The sequence below is a fragment of the Patella vulgata genome, chromosome 5, assembly GCF_932274485.2.
Source record: "Patella vulgata chromosome 5, xgPatVulg1.2, whole genome shotgun sequence".
NCBI lineage: Eukaryota > Metazoa > Mollusca > Gastropoda > Patellidae > Patella > Patella vulgata.
This window is the reverse complement of record NC_065883.2, coordinates 15,251,414-15,272,850: the sequence shown is the minus strand read 5'-3', so window position 1 is coordinate 15,272,850 and position 21,437 is coordinate 15,251,414. Positions and strand designations below refer to the sequence as shown.

The 21,437-nt window shown below is 35.6% G+C and overlaps 1 protein-coding gene across 3 annotated transcripts; it reads left to right on the top strand.

The window, feature by feature from the left end:
• The first annotated feature begins 2,551 nt into the window (after window positions 1-2,551).
• On the top strand, window positions 2,552-20,489 carry LOC126821460 (cysteine sulfinic acid decarboxylase). 3 transcript variants are annotated; one of them, XM_050549894.2, is made up of 14 exons: window positions 2,563-2,723; window positions 7,890-7,962; window positions 9,764-9,854; window positions 10,158-10,288; window positions 11,165-11,255; window positions 11,669-11,775; window positions 12,170-12,285; window positions 13,033-13,167; window positions 13,574-13,755; window positions 14,789-14,867; window positions 16,227-16,426; window positions 17,150-17,204; window positions 17,778-17,867; window positions 18,843-20,489. In XM_050549894.2, exons 2-14 carry the CDS (start codon window positions 7,902-7,904, stop codon window positions 19,014-19,016), a joined length of 1,512 nt encoding a protein of 503 aa, XP_050405851.1. In that variant the 5' UTR covers window positions 2,563-2,723; window positions 7,890-7,901; the 3' UTR covers window positions 19,017-20,489. The 3 variants fall into 3 exon arrangements, with proteins under 3 accessions (XP_050405853.1, XP_050405851.1, XP_050405852.1); XM_050549895.2 differs by lacking the exon at window positions 2,563-2,723 and adding an exon at window positions 2,928-3,063; XM_050549896.2 differs by lacking the exons at window positions 14,789-14,867; window positions 17,150-17,204; window positions 17,778-17,867; window positions 18,843-20,489 and having other exon boundaries at window positions 2,552-2,723; window positions 16,227-16,368.
• Window positions 20,490-21,437: the final 948 nt, after the last annotated feature.

The following is a 21,437-nucleotide window of genomic DNA, read 5'->3' as shown; positions in this document are numbered from 1 at the left end:
TTTAAATCCTCACAATCCGAATATTCTACAGCGTTGATTATAGGTTTTTCATGTTAATAATAAATGTCTAAATAATAGTTTACAAATCATAATATTTGAAGCCAAAATAGAGACCTGCAATATAGGCATCTTTAATGAGTAGGCCTATACGCCGGCAACCCTTGTCGTCCTTCTTACTGTGTTGGACATTATAAAACGTACACAGTAAAAAGGAACAGAAATCCGCAATATGATCAGGAAATTTTGAAATTTGACAAGATTTTCTGTAATATATCATCAAGGAAAAATCTCACTGAGTCCTATAAAATTTCATCATAAAGTTTGTCCTATATAACGTTTACGATGTAATAAGTTTAAATGCAAAAAAGAGATAAATGCGAACAATCCCTGCAATTTGTTTTATATACATGTATTTGTCAAAAAGAAATTACTTTAAAGGAGTCAACAAGAATTAATGGATTGACCGACGCTTGGCAGGTGAAGATGGGTGTACACAAATGTCTACTTTTGCTGAAATAAAAACAGGACCATTCGATTATTGGGGAAGAAATACATGCAGATACCAATAATACATTTTGGGTAAGTTTGGTGGCTACTAATTATATACGTATTTAACAAAATGTTACAAGTTGGTAAAAAAATCTACGGTAATTATATGGAAAGTGAATAGATATTTCATTAGAACTATTTAGACCTTGTGAACGTGATAGAGGTTATATGTTTTAACAGACTTTTTATACGCCCACATTTTCATTTGGACGTATATTGTCGTCGCCCCTGTCCGTCCGTCCGAACGTCCGTCCACAATTTGTTTGTGGACACTCTTCAGGTCACAATTTTACTTTTATTCGATTTCTACAAAACTTAAAATATAGGTCTGTCTCCCAAAGATCTCGGTTCCTTTCGATATTGGCATATATCGGACCATAACTTCATGGATTATGGTTCCCGATTGTACGAAAAATCACGTTTTATATTGTGGACACTCTAGAGGTCAAAATTTTCGCCTGATTTTGACGAAACTTGACATGCATGTTTATAATCAAAAGATCTTGGTTCTTTTCGATATTCGCGCATATCGGATCATAACTTCCTGAATTATGGCCCTTGATTGCACAAAAAATCGCTTTTTGTTTAGCTTGTTCTGTATCCATTTCTTGCAAAATGTGGGCGTATCCTGCCTGGCAGCCACTGTTTTTTTTCAAATTTGGTTGGAAACAATGAGGTCATAGGAGAAGGAACCCAGAAGACTAGACTTCTTTAAGGATCCTAGTTCTTTATCAAACTTGCTCAACATCTAACTTTTCCTTTGGGATAAGCTGCTGTTGAGACAAACCTCCTGTGTGGGGGTATTCCACGTTTTGCGTGGCTATCTTTAAACTTTTGTAGCGAGAACGGTCAGCTCTTTATTAAATCTTACATAACGCATCTTTAATGTAAGATTTACAGCGCTCGAAAATTACAGATACTATAACACTGCCTTATAAAACCTACATTCTATGGACCTATTTAATATTAATATTCTTTTTACACTGCTGTTCACAAACTCTGAAAAGCAACCTTAACAACGGTGTATGTATACTGGGGGTTTCCCTTTATGATAATCTACTCGTGCGTTCAAATAATCAATTCTTATATAAGTGTGGAAAATGGTGTCAAATATAGTAATGGACAGGGGCGTAAAAGTTTTTTTGGGGGGAGGGGGGTGGAGGTACAAAATGGAAAACAAAATAGTCGGCCTCAATATGAGGGCAGTCGGTCTCAAAGAATTTATAAATTATATAATGCTGAACTTATGAACCCAATATTAAGACTCCGGTCTCCACAATGTGATAAATCTCAAGTGAAATACCTTTTGAAGTTTCCTATACGTTTAGTTTTTATATTCCTTAGGCTCAAAACCAAAGGAAACTAAAATACTGTGAATTTGATTATTTAAATTTGAGCCGAACGTATGTTTACGTGTAACACGATACACTTTTTTTTCCAAAGAGTTGTGGATTGCTGGATTGCGCGCGTAGATTTCACCCTTGTAAAATTCTTAATAAATAACATGAATTCTCGTGTACTAAATTTTACTCATGTTATAAGTGTTTTCTGACCATCAGAATTCTGCAAAATGCAAAATCTTCCGCCAAAGTCCACCAAATGGCATTTCAGGGCCTCTATATTCAAAAATTTCTCCGAGGGAGAATGCGCCCCCCCCCCGACCCCCTAAAAAGATCACACCTGCGGTGCTCGACTCGTGGCTGCGTCACTCGAATTAGGGACGTATGCATCAGTCGGTCTCATTTTTGCTAAACACTCGGCCCCAAACAAAATCGATATGTACGCCCCTAGTAATCCTGACTGACAGTTGACGACAGTTATAAATCATTGACACTAGAAATAACCCTACGTGTCCTTGGTTTGTGTGTAGGACCGTGTTGTCCTTATCTAAGTGCTTTAATCTTTCTAAATGTAATAGGTAAATATAAAACAGCCCAGCTAAATGGATTCATAAATGTGTAGATCGGACAGATTTTGCTTCAGCCTTGACCTTGTATTAAAAGTAAATTTCCCCAATCGGAGGGAAATAGCCGGTTTTAATGAGCTTACTGTCTATTGGATAGATAGAGTCTGCGGTAAACACCTTATAGCGGACGTTAACCCCTACAATAATACTGCCTTTGGGCAAATTTCTTTATTGTTTGGGATAGACAGTCAGTATCACGACAATAAAGGTTTGTTAATGGCTATTTCATTTATGCTTTTAGCTTTTGGATTTTATCATTTATTATTTGTAGCAAGATTTCACCATTTAACGCACATGTTCGTCAATTTTACACACTGACAAAAAGAGCGTCTGTTACCAATGCCAGACAATATGACCCGAACATGTTGGGGAAATTTACCGACACTGTTGCTATTTATATACATCCACCGCCTGTCTGCATGCGTTCAGAGAATAATCAGCATTATTCAGTTATTCACAAGCTGAAAAGGAAATAAATGTGTATTGATCAACACAAAGCAAAGGCCTAATAGTAATATTGAATATTGGATTTTAGAAACTGCAAGCAGGTAAGCGTTTTTCAGATGAATAAAACAATTATATAGGAGAATATGTAACTTAATTGAATCTTTGGATTTTAGAACTGAAAAGAGCGTCCTCTCTATTCATCGATTGGAAAAAATAATATGTGATATGGCCATATTTTCAGCTACATACAATTTTTTGTTTATAACTTGTGTAAAGTAATTAGTTTTCCTACCAATGTTATCGTTATCCGTTCTACTCCACTAACTCACAGATTGATCAATGTAATATTAATTTAATGTCTGACCTGTGGAATCCCCGGTTGTACGTGACAAGGAGTAGGGTCGCCTGTCCAACCTCGTGGGGTTTCTCCGGGTCCTCCGCTTTCCTCCCACTGCTAAAGACCCCTACGCGCAAGCGAATTATGTAAATAAAATTAAAACATGTTAGTCCCGAAATGACCTAGTTTGTGTCGAGTGGACGTTAAACCTCATTCCTCTCTCTCTCTCTGACCTGTGGATGGAACCAGACATAATGACCACATATAACCATCGGCTCCTACGATCAAGTCACCATTCGACTGCGATAAATAAATTAAATCGAAAATTGTCTACCGTGAAGAACGATAAACAATATAACGCATTAACTGTCCGAATCATTACATATTGTTGTATAATTAATTATATTACACATTTGGGTAGAAATGTATGGCGGGATTTAAGGGCCAAAACTAAATGTATGTTAAAAGTGTTATTATCATCATAGAAAAGTACCTATACCTAAGATGCAAAATACAAATGTCGTTATAAAAATACATAATGCCGTTAATGTAAATGTCAATGTCAAATTTCAAATGTGTTTTGAAAAAAAAAATCCACTAACGTTACAAACACAACTTATTCACATATACACTTCGACTAAGTAACTTTGTCAATTGACATTTGTCTTTTGTCTTTTAACACATCATGAGTTCTTGGGGTCAAAGGTCATCGGGTTACATGTAAAATTGTTAAAATGAATGCTCCAAAGAAGGAAAGATAACTTTCGATGACACTGGGAAAGTAAAGCAGACAGCAATGGTTGAGGAAATTTTATCAGATTTTCACAGTAGAATTAAAAAATTAAAAAAATATGTCATAAATTCACATATCTGCGTTCAATTCACGACATTAAAGACAAATTTTAAGCGACATTTAATTGTTGACATTGTACTAATACAAAACAAAGTGTCCGTGTGCAGGATATTAACTTTTTCTGTCGACGATGTTTTGCCAGATATTCGGTGACAAAGAGTTTATTGTAGGCCTAGCTCTGAAATCGTACATTAATCGCAGTGCACGTGTCACATTGAAATCACTTAAAATTATGTGTTCTTACATATTGTCATCCAGTCTGAACTAAATTTCCATTTATAGGCGAAGCCATTTTGATCGGCGTTGGCAATCCCCGAAATGCCGCCTGCTTATTGCTTCTTCCTCATTGATTCAACAAGGGAAAAATTTAGTGGAGTAAGGGGAGGCCACGATAAGACGGGCCTGGCACCTAAACACTAAAACGATGACATCTATCAATCCAGAAGCAGACGAGATCATCTACCAAACGATATGTTTTATATTAAATAAAGGGAAGAACTTCCCACTAAACCAAATCCATGGCCTAAGGCCAAATGGAAAGATTGCAAAATCATATTCTAAAAAACAGGAATCAGCTTCGGCTCTCCTATGTCTTGTCTGCGATATCACTTATGTGGAAGCAGACGTTAAACACCAAGAACGAACGATCGAGGGAAAAATCGCCCGCGTGTGCCAGGCTTTATGCAAACGTGGGTATATTATATGTGTCGTGGTGTCTTTGTACTAGTACTCGCGGTTGAGTACCTTTATATCTATCTATATTAAATCTGACCGTGTGTGCTAGGCTTTATGTGAACGTGTGTGTATTACATGTACCGCGGTGTATTCAGTTGAGCAATTAAATGTCTATCTATATTAAATCTGCCCGTGTGTGCAAGGCTGTATGCGAACGTGAGGGTATTACCTGTATCGTGATGTCCTAATTGCACTAGCACTCGCAGTAACAGTTGAGTACTTATGTTACACGCAATACTAGGATGACCCGTGCACTTTACAGAAAGTTGGTCTCGACACGGCTAAATGTGCACGCTTCAGTTGCGTGTCGCGAACTGATTTCTGACTACCCCGCACTCGCTTTGAGTCGATAAATAGCCATGGCACGTGCAATTCTCTACAAATATATCAACTATTACAGCCGTAAAAAATCTATTGTTGACGATTTTGAATAGCAGTAAAATTTAGCTTCTTGGTTATTACAGCAGCTTTAGTAATTACGTTTGTTTTATTTTTTAAATTGCTTTATCATTAACTGTACCGTTAAGAGCGGCATCTTTTGGTTTAGTACAAATACTATCTCTGAATCACTTTCTTTAGCAGGAACATGATACTAGCAGTAGTTTCATTTTACTTTTACAAGTTTCTTAAAACAATTGTTGAGTTGTCTAAAGTGCTTATTTCTAAATTCAATTTCTTGTTCTAGCTTTCTGTTATGTTTCGTAAAAAAGTAGTCTTGATTATCCCGACCTGTCAATCAGACGTAGAATGGTCGATAGACTGGTTAAGCGAGACTAATTTCAAAACAAGGGCACGTAACCTATCTTTTACTCAAAAGTGTCTGGATGTTATGGACGCAACTTGGAACCAGTTTTCAGTCTATTATTTATAGATGATTACTGGTCATAGCTTATTAAGTACAACATGATCGTTTATTTAGTGACTATAATTGTGTGAAACTGATTTGAGGCTTGGCATATATATAAATATTGTGGCGCAATTGTCGAGATATTTGGAGATATTTATTTATGGTGGGTCACACGCAATACTAATAAAAGAACACTAACAAGAGATTACGGCACGAGCGGTTTAATCGTAAACGTAAAGTAAGGGTGACCTCTAACATTCATCTTCTTGTAAAAGAAGAACAATACATATCTATCACCTCATAAAATTTAATGACATCAAAAACTCACATTCACTTATTATACTCGTAGACAATATCCCCGTAGACAACCGATTCAACGGTGATCTGATTATCCAGAAAGTATCGTACAACGTGAGAGAATACTGCTGTATATGCAATACATAGCCACATATAAGAACTATATGTTATAAATATCTTAATGGTAAAGTCCCTAACTAGATATGATCTAATAAAATAAACGAACCAATGTCTCACATAAAACTAACTAAACATAGTTAAAACATATGAAATTAAAGATTTTGAAACATAAATGATATCAATATATACTTATTTAAATAAGTAAAAAGTAAAATTCGACTCTAAAAATGAAATAGAGTTAACTTCCCTTGATTACCCTACTTAACATTAAAATTGACCACCTCTCCCAAAAACTACTAAATTATTTCAGGCATATACAAAATATGACCAAGGCAGTGTAAGGCAAGTAAAATTGAATGTTTCCCCTACAAATAAATATCATTGCCTATAACATACGGCATCGTGCCTTTGTATGCAACGCTATCAAAGTATGTATACTGAGGCGAGAGTAAAAGCGGTTAATACAAATTTAGGAATGTTAAACATGTGGCGAAATGCTAATTTGTCACACTTATATACTTATATGCCTATCTATATTAAATCTGCCCGTGTATGTTAGGTTTTAGGAGAACGTGAACGTATTACAGTGTACATTCGGTCGACTTGGTAAAATGATTATCTATATTAAGTATATCCACAATTAGCTTGGTCACAATTAATCAGCAGTTTTAACTTGAGTAAAGGGCCATCTACATTAAGAAACGTTGTTGGGTTGGGGTTTTCTTTGTGTGTGTGGGGGGGGGGGGGCTATAAAAATTTTTCGCCCGGCAACATTTATTTCACTTATATTCAAATATAAAAAACTTAATATTCTCGCCATGACTCGTTTATATTTTATTGATGGGAGGTGTTGTTGGGGAGGGGGGGGGGGTCCGAATGGTTTAACGAGTTTTAATGAGTCAGCTGTCTTGGTTTCGATTCCCAACTTGTACGTGTCAAGAAGTAGCGTTGCCTGTCCAACCATATTTTCTCAGAGTCCCCCGGTCCCCCCCCCCCCCACTGTTAATTACCTCTACGCGCAAGCCACTTATTAAAATATAACCGAACAGTATAAGTCACGAGTGGACGTAAAATCGTTTTTCTCTATATTTTATTGGACTGTCACTGCCGCTTTGACTTGGGCCTACTAGACATATTATCAAGCACGAGATCATTGATAAGGCTATACTATCATCATATGATTACTAATAATCGATTTTCTTATTCTGGCATTCTTTCTTATATGTTATTGTAAATTGGTTTGGATTAGAGTAAGTAATTATAGCTTTCAAAGATTAATGTAACTGTGATACCTGTATCACATAATCAGATACATTTATAATGCATACATAGGTTTGCAAAATCATGTATGTTCTCTATTGACATTGTGCTTACAATAATGAAAGCGGGCAAAAAATGAACCTGCTACATATGTGAATATATGACATATTGAACGTGGTTGTATCGATATGGGTTTCATATTGTATTTTAGTTAATTATCACGAAGTGGTCTTTTATATTTTAGTTAAAATGTCACGACGTTGTTTTATATTTTAGTTAAATGTAACGATGTGTTTTTTATATTTTAGATAAAAAATAACCATGTGGGGTTTTTTTATATATATTTTAGCCAAAAGTCACGACGTGGGTTTTTATATTTTAGTTAAAAGTTACGACGTGGGTTTTATATTTTAGTTAAATGTAACGATGTGGTTTTTATATTTTAGTTAAACGTCATGATGTGTGTTTTATATTTTAGATAAAAGTCACGATGTCGTCAACAAACAATACAGCCGATGTTATTAACGGTACATCACAAGCTTCGGGGAAAGGTAAATAGTTGATTTTATTTGGTTTTTTAAAACAAAATAAATCTTTTAGTTGACATAGGATAGTAATCACGGATTTGTTTTTTCTACCCTGAAGAAGGCCACGGTTTCTAAATATCTTGTTCATATTTAGATCCCATGGAAATGGTTATTAATATGTCACGTCGGTATTAAAGATGCTTTTTGTAAGAACTAAATCTGCCTATTATTATATGTTACATAACTTATTATTTAGACATTTATTCATATGCCAAGCCCATCTCTCTAGACCATCAGATAGTCGTGATTTTAATGGATTGAAACACGGTCGCCATTTGATGATTTAATTTAAAAATGGATAATCGAAACTTTGTTTATTATCTTAACAATGGCAGCAATGTGAATCGAGACTACGCTATTTATAACCTCCCCCAGAATAAGTTATTTTGACTGAAATGTTTAACATATTCCTTTTTCACTATCCACTTTTAAACAATTATAGCGAGAACTATCAGCTCTTAATCTAAATTTTGCATAAAGTATCTTTAATATTTGTTCATTTATATATCGATAGTGTATTAATGTTTGTCCACGTGCTATAATCATATCGGTGAAACGAAATATAGACTCCACAAAATTAACTATTTTTTATTCGTCAATTGTTCTGTTCCTCGTCATAAAGCATGGTTACGAATAAACAGTTAAAATACAAGGACAGACATAAAAAGCCTATCTTCAAAGACATGCTAAATATAGCCTATTACAGTGAACGTTTTGTTGTTGTGTACGTAGCGTTACGTGAAATCAATAAATATAATATCAGTGATAAATACCCACCCAGGTATATTACAATATCTTAAAATAAATTTCACATTCAGCGAGTCAAACATTAAATACATCAATTTAATTTCTTTGATGTTAAATAGGTTATTATTGACTCATGCCCGGTAAACTATAGATAATGATGTGTATGGTAATCAATTTCACATTCAAATAGATAAATGTGGTATCACATGGGCGGACTATAGCCATACTTGTGGGCTGGAACTGCCAGGTACAAAATGCACCCCTGGATAGTAGGATTCAAATACCGTTGAAAAACAATCAATGAAGTATGGGCAGACCTATTGCCCGGGTCGGTTTTTAAGAACTAGTCCAGTATATACCTGAGTAATTCCCTAACTTCAATTTTGACTAAATGGAACAGCGATACACATGACGCGATTCTATGGAACACATTTACTGTGTATAACTGACTAGGCGTCTTAATCTCAAGCTTTAATGCAATTTTATGGTGGAAAATGAAATGGGGTTTAACGTCCAACTGTTCGGCCCCGGCTAGGCTAATGAAGACGGGCATACGCCATTATGCTATGCACTTGTGCCTACTCTTATATCGAATTCCAACTGCCAACGTTTTTTTTTTTACGTGCACGCCAATGCGTACACGCGACCTCTAGTTTCGTTCCATGTGGACAACTATAACGTTTTCCCATGCTAAGGCCTCCTCCGGCCTGCATCAGGATCAAACACTTGACCTCCAACTCAGCGAGCCAACGTCTTACTCACTGAGCCACCGTGGCTACCTTGTCGCTCAGTAATAAACAGTAAATGTATTCATAGAACTACTTCCTGTGTATTTGCAGGATATGCGATTGGCATAACCGTTAGTTCGGTTCACACAATGATCGAATTATACTTTTTTCAGGGAGACAGTCCAAATCTGTTGTTTGCCCTAAACCTTATTTAAGCTTTATTTTAAATTTAAGCTTTATTTTAAACTTAAGCTTTATTTTAAATTTAAGCTTTATTTTTTAAATTTCAGTACCGCGTCAAACTGTAGATGAGCAGTTTTTACGTGATATATTTGAGATTATGGTAAAAGATGCTTTAAGAGATGGAAGGGATCCTCACAGGTAGGCTTTGAAAGGATTCCAAAATAGATTTGTGCTAATCCACTCAAAGGCGGAAATTTAAACGGTTTGTTGTGATCACTTGAACAACATTTTGTAAAAAGATAGGCGTTAAGACTCGACAAGTGTAGACATTTTCTCATTGAGAAATTATTAATATATTGATAGCCTAACCCAACCCACTGATTGACGATAAAGCACACCCTGGCTCTTGTTTGTTGTTCAAATTATATCTTGTAAGGAAAATGAATAATAACGTCCTATATAACCAGTATTTATAATACCGATTGTATTTGTTCTATCTAGTAAAGTTATTGATTGGAAACATCCACATGAATTAGAGAAAATATTAGATCTACAAATACCTGAAAGCTCTACATCTAAACCAGTATTATTAGATATATGTCGTCAAGTCGTACAGTATAGTGTAAAAACAGGTAAAATCATATCATAATAATATCTTCTCAGACACAGTTGCCAGGCCAGTATGAAACAACGTTGCTTTAATAACTAAGGAATATGGTCTAATGTCCCTTCAACACCGGAGCGGGTGGGGGCGAATGGTTAACTTGGATCAGACGGTCGGTCATTGAGTCAAGTGGCGAGCTTTCGATTCCTCGTTTGTACTGACAATGAGCAGGGTCGCCTGTCCAATCTCGTGGGTTTTATCCGGGTCCTTCGGTTTCCTTCCACTGCTAAAGACCCCTACGCGCAAGCGAATTATTGAAATAAAAATTGAACCATATGTTAATCCCGAAATGACCTAGTTTGTGGCGAGTGGAGTTAAACCCCATTTATCTCTATCTCCCTTCAACACAATACTTGCGTCATTCTGCGACTAACATCTTGTCGTTTTTATTTGTATGGTGTTAACTGTGCAGAATTCCAACCGGTAAGAGTTGTTTTACGTTCTTGCCAATGTGTACACGGGTGAACCTTGGCTTTTCGATCCATCCGATCGTTGGTCAGTCCCAAAGGGACCACCAGGCTTGAAAAATCCTGAAGGTTCTTCTGGGGCCATGTCGAGACTGGCACCCGGACGCCCTAGTCGAGAGATCAATTCCCTGCTGGTTTACTGCCGAAGGTCCACGAATAACTTTTATGTTCTGAATAGTTTGTATCTATTAATTACATCTCAATTATTCCGTAACTCCGATAAATTATAAAAAGATTGCAGAAGTGAAACGAATAGAAACAAATGTATGTCATCAATATTCAAACTAAATGAAAAGGGCGGGAGAAGTGCTCGTTTGGACACCATTTTTCATAGCATTGATTACACCAAGAGTACAATATTTTATTTGTTTGTTTAGGTCATCCTCATTTTTTCAACCAACTATGGGCAGGTGTAGATTCTTATGGTTTAGCTGGTGCTTGGTTGACAGATGCCTTAAATTCTAGCCAGTAAGTTTAAACAATATTTTATTCAACAGGCAAAAGCATATATACGTTCTCTCCAAAAATATAAAAAAAATAAATCTTATATTTACAAAAGGCAAGTAAGTATTAATAATATTTATACCATAAAGTACTACAATGACTACAATAGGGAGCCACGGTGACTCAGTGAGGAAGGTTTTGATTCACTAACCAGGAGATACCGAGTTCGTTCCCGCTATTTGTCGAAAAAGTTCCCCGGGTTTTTTCCAATGTGGTTTGCCCTACTCAGTGCAGTGTAGGACGGAGAGTCTGGTGATGAACAGCGTCCATACTAGGATAAGACAGGAGGAAACCACGCTGGAAAATTCCGAGGAACTTTCTCGACCAACAGCGGGAAAGAATCCTGACAATTCTGACTGTATTTTCGTCTTTGTCAGATATACATATGAAGTTGCTCCAGTATTTACGCTGATGGAGAAGACAGTTCTATCTAAGATGCTGAGTCTAATCGGTTTTCCGGATGGTGATGCTATTTTCTGTCCAGGTAAATATATTGTAATGTTTAAAATTGCTTAATTGTTTTTGTATATAAGCCTTTCTGTATATTATATTTATTATCATTTGCTTGATAACATTGAGAAAACCAATTGTCTGTCATAAGTCATATGTCCTGGTTTTAATTATCCGCTTGTACGTGACAAAGAGTAGGTGCACCGGTCCAACCTACGCGTAAGCGATTTACTTAAATAAAATTGAGCCATATGTTAGTACCGAAATAGGGTGGGGAGGGAACATCAGCCTCAATTTGGGCTTGCTGTGAATAAATTGGACATCAATGATTTATTAGATAAGTACATAATTTGAACACATAGCTTTTGACGACAAACAATCATTAATTTACAATGACTAATGTATATATAAAACAAAAACTATTTTAGGTGGCTCTGTATCTAACATGTATGGTATAAATTTAGCCAGATTCAATTCTTTTCCTGAAGTTAAAACAAAAGGCATGCAGGGTCTACCTAATCTTTGCGTACTTACTTCTGATAAGGTGAGATTTTAAATCTGATTTAATTATATACTTCATGAAGAGGGGTCATCATAGGCCTAGCCTGTTCCCTAACCCATTTCCAAATTAAATAAAAATATTGTTTACAAAAAAAGTATACTACCTGTCTGCTTCATCAAGACCTATTTACACCGTACCCAGTTAAACCTGGTCTCACTCTCAAAACACATGCCGAGACGTTCAATATCTTAGGGATATATCTTACTGTGACTCGGTGAGAAAGGCACTGGTTTGCTAACCAAAAATTGCCGGGTTCAATCTCGGTGTTGGCCGAGAAATTTCTTAGGATATTTCCGGCGTGGCTTCCGTGGTTTAGGACGGAGGGCCTGGCAAGAAACAGCGTCTAGTCTCATGGTTGTTGCAAAAAACCGACGTCCTATGTACACGTTGGAATAATAGCATTTCAATTCTAAATGTTAGGTTGCACATGTCTAAACAGCGGTGGATCTACTATGCTTAATCGGGGATCCAAATCCCGGAAGGCCCTAAAAGCGACCTTAGTCAACATTGCTTAAACATTTATGTCTAGTTGTAGTAGCAGGACAGTTTCTTCATAGAATGGGGAGGTTTAAGGCAGAAGTGCTACTTTTTTTATAGCTGGATGTCTTGTTAATATCCAAGGTAGAATCATGGTTTAGATTTAAATTCGCATGGCTTCTTATGCCATGTCCTGATTGCGAGGTTCCCGCCACTTTAATGAAGAGATTTGTTTTACGTATTTCGTTGTAGGGTCATTATTCTATGAAGAAGGGAGCGGCGATGTTGGGTCTAGGTATAGATAATATTATACCGGTAGAAACTGACGAGATTGGTCGAATGAAACCCGAGAAATTAGAATCTACTATACTAGATGTTACGGCACAGGTAAATTTATTTATTGAAAACATTTTGGATTATGTAATGCTTTATTTCAAGACTTTCCATAATTAAGTTCGATCAGAAGCATGTTCTGGTCGGCTATTTGAGATCGTCAATTTGATTGCTTTATGCTTTACATAAAGATATATGTGCTAATAATTTAAAATTGACCGAAAGTCTCTAATCTATCAAGAAGCCATTCTACCCACAATAAAGCGACATTGAATATGAGCAAATAACACACAAGTTCATGCTCGGGGTGAAGCTGGATGTCCTCGCCGTCTCTCATGTTTTTGACGGACGTAACTATGATGATGTAGAATTAATAAGTGTCATCCATCAACCTCACTGCTGGCTTGTTTTAATTTTGGTTCTCGGATGTGTCTATATTTTTTTAATTGAATCCTCCTAGGGTCGTGTTCCAATTATGGTCAACGCTACGGCTGGGACAACTGTTCTTGGCGCCTACGATCCACTAAACGCTATAGCAGATATTTGTCAGAAACATGGTATTTGGATGCATGTGGATGCAGCTTGGGGTGGAGGCGTATTATTATCAAAGAAGTACCGACATTTGATTGCTGGCCTTGAAAGGTTTGTATTTGTCTATAAGGTCACTGTTTTAAAGGCACTTAATTATCTTGGTTATTGTGGTTAACCTTGTCTTCCTGGGATAAAATAATGTACTGTAAAACTGTTTTTAAACATTAAAATGTCCTAAACACATATTCCGGTATATATATTTTCCTAACAAGTGTAAAGAAACGTCATTTTAATGTATAGGTATTCATGATAGCATAGAAATTTTATTTTACTAACAACGTTTATGGAAACATCATTTTAATATGGGTAAATATGATAGCATAGAAATTATATTTTGAATGGCATTTAGTAATTGGAACATAATCAGATAACACACTATGTATGGAATAACAATTACTCTGGTTTATTTCACTGCGACGTTTCAACAAGATTTCACAAGTCCTTATCAAGCATATAATCAAAAATCACTTGTGAAATCTTGTTGAAACGTCACAGTGAAATAAACCAGAGTAATTGTTATTCCATAATAGTGTGTTACCTGAAAACATCATTCTAAATATAGGTAATCATTATAGCACAGAAATTATATTTTCCTAAAAAGTTTAAAGAAACACCATTTTAATATAGGTTTTCATGATAGTATAGAAATTATTTTCCTAATAAGTTTAAAGGAACACCAGTTTAATATAGAAATATAGGCAATCATGAAATTGTAAAAGTGATAGTGTCAAAAGATTGAGACAATGTGGAGGGCGAAATACGCGGTTTTGATAATGTTCTGGATAGAGAATACAGTCAACATAAATAATTAAAAAAAACAGCTCGATGTTTTAGGATGTCATTGTGAATATTCGTAATCATAATCATATTACACTTTTGGGGGCATGTGCTGTCCATAATTACTCAGTCAGTCAATCAATATCGTGCATAATATTGTGTCGGAGCACTGTTTCTATGTTAAGAATAAAGAAAGCTTTAATTGGCAAATAAAAAGACAACTGGGATAATTAAGTTCCTTTAAAAATAAAAATCTAAATCTATATCTTCTTGGACTTGATTTGAGAATGATTTAAATGTGTTTCAGAGTCGACTCCGTCACCTGGAATCCGCATAAAATGATGGGAGCGCCCCTACAAGCTGCGGCCTTCCTGACCAGACATAAGGTATAAACGGTATACAATAATGGTATACCGCTACTCTTGTAACCACCATACATTGACATAATTTTATAATGCATATATTTTTGTACATTTGTGTTTTCTAATATCTACTAATCATCTGATCTAATCCTTTAATCCTGGATTTAGTATCCAGGGATAAAGTCCTATATTAATCGGTTATGTGTGTTCAAACGAGGATTTACTACTCGGGGAAATTTGTTTTGGGTAAATAGTATTAAATCAAGTGATATTAAACATACATTATGCAAGAGCCTGAAATGTTATCTAAATTATTAATTAGACATTAATTAAGTTATCCAGACAATAATCAACTCTCGATGCCATCGCTAGCCTTCGATATTTAGCGGATTGGAATACATTTTATTAAGGATGATTAAACGTAAAAATGGATAATCAAGGCTTTGTTTTTATCGTATCTACTTTCGTAATGATCTTCGAGGCTAGCCTAAAATTCAAAAGCTAATATCTCGGTTCAGAGTGGAGCCATTTTCAGCATATTCTATTTACGTTATCTATTTTTAACTATTATAGTGAGAACTGTCAACTCTTTATATAATCTCCCATTAGGCCCCTTTAAGTGAAAAACAAAAATATTAATGTAAAATGGTGATGTTTCTCTTCATCTTTCTTATTGTAGACATTGACATTTGCCACTAGCTATTAATCCACTTTTAATTTTAATTCTATTACTTTTAATCTATATCAGTTGTAATGATACATTCAGTCCTACTAATAAGTCAGATAAGGTTACTCGCGCTGAGTTTCAGAAAGATGGCTACCGCTACTATAGCCATATTATGTAACACATAAACATAGATCATAATCACGATCACAATCTTGAAAATCTGGTTTTAAAAAAAAAGCTAAATCTGCCTATTTACATAAATTAATATTTGGACACCTATTCACACAACAAGCCCATAATCAACTCTCTAGGCCATCGGGTGTCTTATTATATTGAATAGATTAGAACTCTCAATATTTAATAATTAAACGATAAAATCGATGTACTTGACAATCGGGACTATCGTGTCAAACCTTCAAACACTCTTAACTTTGCCCAGAATAAATTATTTTGAGTGAAGTATTCAATATATTGATTTATCAATGCCTATTACTATTATAAATTTAGTAAGAACAGTCAGTTCTTTATCTAAAACATCTATAATGACTGTTGGTTATATAGTTAACAATTATCACTTTATGTGACTCGATTTTGCCCAAACTTGGATTGCGTTTAGAACGATATTTTAATATTTGCTAACATCATCTTGCATTTTATTTATTTTATAGACCCAAGCACGTCTAAATATATTTTTGTTCTATTTATTTGTTTCATAGACTCTACTAGCAGAATGTCATTCAGCACATGCTAAATATTTATTTCAACAAGATAAGTTCTATGATGTGACTTATGATACCGGTGATAAGTCCATACAGTGTGGTAGAAAGATTGACGTATTAAAAGTATGGATGATGTGGAAAGCTAAAGGAGATGAACAATACGAGAAAGATATCAACAATATCTTCCATTGCGCCGAGTAAGTAGAGGCCCTGATTGTTTCCCGGACTGTGATAGGCCTATATACTCTTCAAAAAAAGAAACGCATAGTGGCGTTTCGTCGTCGATATACCCTCGTTCTAACATCGCCTCGGTGCAGCTGGAACCGCGACTCGTCGTTGAACCAAATTGTTCTCCAGCTGTGGCCATACCCTGCGTGTCTGAACCCATTGAAGTCGGTTTTGACGGTGTCGGTGGCGTATTTCAAAATAACAGCTCAACCTCGACGTCTGGCTCGTAATCCGGTTTTACGTAGGCGTTTATGGACTGTATGGTCTGAGATCCTACGCCGTCTAGGAATTGCTACTGCAGTAGAGGTCGCTGTTGTGAACCGTTTCCTTAAATGACGTAACCGGATATGCCGATCCAGGGCAGGTGGGGTCACTCTTGCTTGCCCTGAGCTTATGGGCGTTCACGTGTTGAACCTCGCTGTCGGTACGTATCGCAAAGGCGAGAAATGGTACTCTGGGAAACATTCAGCAGATCGGAATGTTTAAAATACTATTATAGATTAACCAACAAATATTACAAGTATGGCTTGATTAGCATATAGCTTATACCAAGGGAAAAAAGAAAGGAATTCTATCGTATTAACCAGTAGATATTACGAGTGTGGATTTATTGTGGTCGTTTTGAATATTTTAGGTTTCAAACCTGAACATACCGTCTGCCTCTATGCACTGTAGTTTTTATTCTTTTCTAGATATTTGACGAACCGACTACGTGATACAGAAGGTTTTAGACTTGTTCTAGACAAGGTTAGTTTGTTCATTATAAATTATAAAACACAAGAAATGAATATTATTATTTATGAAATCAAGGTTCCATTTTAAAGAACAAACTCTTTATTAACAGCATGTTTGCACATTGATATTGACGGTACTTCCGGCTTTCATGTGACTATAGTGAGAGTTTTTCGTTGTTAAGTGCAGTTTCATTACTCAATTCAAGAAAGGGCTATATGAAATTCTGCATTTCCGCCGTGATAAAAGATACCACCTTTGCTTATGCTAGCTTCCCACTATCACGATTCGCGCCACGATTGAAATCGTGGTTTTAATCGTGGAGTAATCGTGATGATCCTATCAGGTCTTATCATATATTGAGGTCAGTTGTAGCAATCGTGTTGATCATATCAAAACATATCCGAACGTATCTGCACGTACCAGATCGTAGACACAATAGGGACAACCCTATCGTCACACAACGCATGACAGTGAGAACCTAGCATTTGCAAAACAAACAAAAGATCGAAAATAATCCCTGGAATTATCGGCCCTTGGAGTGTATTTACCTCCATGTTTTTATATACCTCGTTATGATTATTTCAGCCTCAATGTACTAATGTCGGGTTCTGGTATATACCACCTAGTATGAGAGGACAGACAGAAGATAAAGCTTGGTGGGATAAACTCTCTAAGGTAATTAATTCCATTATTTTACTTATGCTCTAATGCCATGTGTAATGAAATTCAAGCCATAAGGATGGCATCCAGGGCCCCATTCCCAGAAAATTCTTAAGCACGTTCTTGTGCTTAGATTTTAGTAGACTTTGCATTTAAGTAAACTTACCTTATTTTGTGTTCCCAGAAAATTCTTAAGAACGTTCTTGTGCTTAGATTTTAAGTAGACTTCATTGTAAGCACAAGAACGTTATTATGTGTTCCAAGAAAAAACTTAAGCACAACTTCGTTCTTAAACATAGTCAATCTTAGCACAAGTCCCAAGCAAGGTATAGGGCTTGCTTACCAACCTTAAGTCTGTTTCTGCTTCAAAAAGATGGCTGACCGTTGAGTTATTCGAAGGCATTTTCGACACCTTTTGATACCAAAGAGACAGAGAAAATCCTTCCCCAGAAGAAATTAAGAATGCTATAGAAAATTTCGCTTCTACCCTGAAACCACTTTATTTATTTGCCAATTAGTAAACAATAGACTACAAACACACAGGCTACTTTAAGATCGGGCGCTCTCACAATTATTCAGTTAGTTTGTATGTGTCTGCGTTTTTTTTTATCTGTTGGCACATTTTATATATATGTGTATAGGGGACATGTCAAATGCATCTAAATTAACCATGTATATATATGATTTCAATGAAGCAGACGACAAATTTATTACGTAATTCGCATACCAAAGTTGTTTTTATGACGTTAAAGAGCGTTGTAGTTTCAGTTTATGGTAAACTTTACCGGTCGTTTGAATGAGTCGAAATACCGCTGCCCTTGTGTACACATTGGCGTGCACGTCTTCGTTAACTCAGTCATTGCATAAAAGTAGGGCGTTAATAAACACCATTTCGTTTCATTCCATTACACTTACAGAATCGAACTCCTTTCTGCTATCTGGCCCATTTAAAACCACCAATTTGTTACAGCAATTTAATCATCATTTCAGGTAGCACCAACGATTAAACAGCGCATGACAGAACAGGGTACGATGTTGATTGGTTACCAACCGGAAGGAAATCGGGTGAATTTCTTCAGAATGATTGTCTCTAATTTAGACGTGACGACGGCAGAAATGGACTTCGTTGTTTATGAAATAGACAGATTGGGCAACGATCTTTAATTGTTCGGACTTGGTTTTTGACATAACATAATAAAGCTCAATTCTAATGACAAATAATCACTGTGTTTTGGTGCCAGGCCTTCTCATAACTAGTCATACTAGTAATTATTGATTAATGATAAAGTTTTGAAATTTATCGTCATACTGTATTTTTAATAATTGTGATATGAGATGATGTGTGTAGATTGTTTGCAATTGACATACGAATGTAATGTATGTTTATTGCAAACTAATAAACATTTATATGACTCTAAATTTAAAGTTAAAAGTCTATATCTCAGCAATGGATTGAAAGTTCTGTTTTGTATTGATTGACAGGTCTGTGTTGTATTGATTGACAGGTCCGTGTCATATTCTGTATATTATCAGTATGGAGCAGTCTCGGGAGCCTTTATTGTTTTCTTTTACCATATGGCACGATTCTGACAGTTTTGCCCTCCAAGGATCCGGATATCAATTACATCTAAATAAAAAAATTATAAAATTTATATTTGATATGATGGTTGGGTAATTTTGTAATGTTTTATTTGTATAGATTAGTGTATATAATAGTGTTTTTTAAATATTAGATCCATTTATCAGACTATGAGTATTGCCTTCTTATGAGTATTGCCAACCGTATAACGAAGGTTAAAGACACATTATGTAAAATATAGATAAAGAGCTGTCAATTCTTGCTATAATATTGTTCAAAAATAGATAATGACAAATATTGTTCAAAAATAGATAATGACAAATATTGTTCAAAAATAGATAATGACAAATATTTCAATCATATTATTTTAATTTGAGAAAAGTTATGAGCGTTGGAAGATGTAGCGTAGATTGTTTATTATCGTAGCAACAGTGCTTGATAAAGGAGACTAAGTCTCGATCATCCATTTGATTGTTAATTATTTTTAAAATACATGGCAAAGTCCTATATTTCCTAAAATTAAATCGAATTTAAAACGCATTTAGTTAAAGACGCATTATGTAAGATTTAGATAAAGAGTTGGTCGTTCTTCTATAATAGTTCAAAATAGATAATGCAGAATCAATTTAATTCAAATTACTTTATTCTGAGCGAAGTTATCACTCCTTGACAATGTGGATGGATAGTTTATTATCGTAACAATGGTACTTGTTATTCAAGACTTTGCCTCGATTCGCCGCCGTTTTTTATTTAAATCATTAAATGGCGACCGTGTTTTAATCTGTTTAAATCCCCACCATCCGATGGTCTAGAGCCTTGATTATTGGCTTGTCATGTTAATAAACGTTGAAATAATAGTTAATATGACATTTGAAGCCGAAATAAAGACCTGCAAGAGGCAGATTTAGCTCTTACATAATGCACCTTTAAAATATTTTAAATTGCTTTTCTTGGTTGATCATTTACATCGTAGAATATATAGAGAATCGCAGAAAGTTGCTCAATGTATTCATCCTTACGGCATTATTATGTTATTGAATAAATAATATTGTTATTAATTTGTTTCTTATACTCACCTATTTAATATGGTTTCTTACATGTTCCTGAAGCAACGACCGCGAGTTTTACAACATCTAGCCGTTGCTTCAATACTCAACAATTCCTGAATTTTTGCGCTCGTTGTGTTTACACGTGACTAATTAGCATTGTCCAATCAGAGGTCGTGGCACATAAAACACTGTAAACAAATATGGCGGCCTCCATAGAAAAAGAAATAGACAAGTTTACAGCCTTTTTTTGATCAACCATAAATTTCCAGCAACCTTGACATTGATCGAACCTTGAACTTTGCAACTCGATTGTCACATGTAGAAATTTGAGCTAGAAGCGCGAGACTTGATAATCGTAACCATATTTTTAACGAAGGAATCTGATAGGATCACAAGTTGGGCTTATACCCAATCGAAATTAGTGCTAAAATATGCGGGGTATTACGTGATGGGCTTGATAAGATGTACGTAGTTAAGGCGAGATCAAGCCTTCTATTGAAGATGGGTTTCTTATTACTTACCTTTTCTCTGTTGATGGTCGGTCTGCTCAGCTATTTAATAACCGTTTTCTAACGTAGAATGGGAAATTGTGCAAACATAGTCTCAAAAAACAAAATTATTGAAAAACTAGTAATTGCTTCCCCTGATCCCAGTGCGTTTATTTATAGCACACCCCCCCCCCTCCTTTTTGCATGTCAATTTATTTTTGACATTTTGGTCTAGAATAGAAGACGAGTGTTCACGATTTTGAGGCGGAAGGATCATGAAGTAAGAAGACATAAGACATGAATTGGAGTAATTGGCTCTAAAACAACGTCACTGCATATAGATACCTTTGACCAAGCCTCGGGACAAATTAAAACTGTCAACCCCGTTCAGATGTTGGGCCCTTTGTAGTTGTAAAGATTAAGATGATCGGGATGTTCAAAATATCATTGTTTTACGCTAGGTTCCCAC

Bases quoted from the DNA above. Each gene is read 5' to 3' on its own strand.
- LOC126821460 (XM_050549894.2), top strand. From the start codon at position 7,902: ATGTCGTCAACAAACAATACAGCCGATGTTATTAACGGTACATCACAA. The intron at 11,776-12,169 runs GTAAATATATTG...AAACTATTTTAG, and splicing joins TGATGCTATTTTCTGTCCAG to GTGGCTCTGTATCTAACATG. The intron at 17,868-18,842 runs GTAATTAATTCC...TCATCATTTCAG, and splicing joins GGTGGGATAAACTCTCTAAG to GTAGCACCAACGATTAAACA.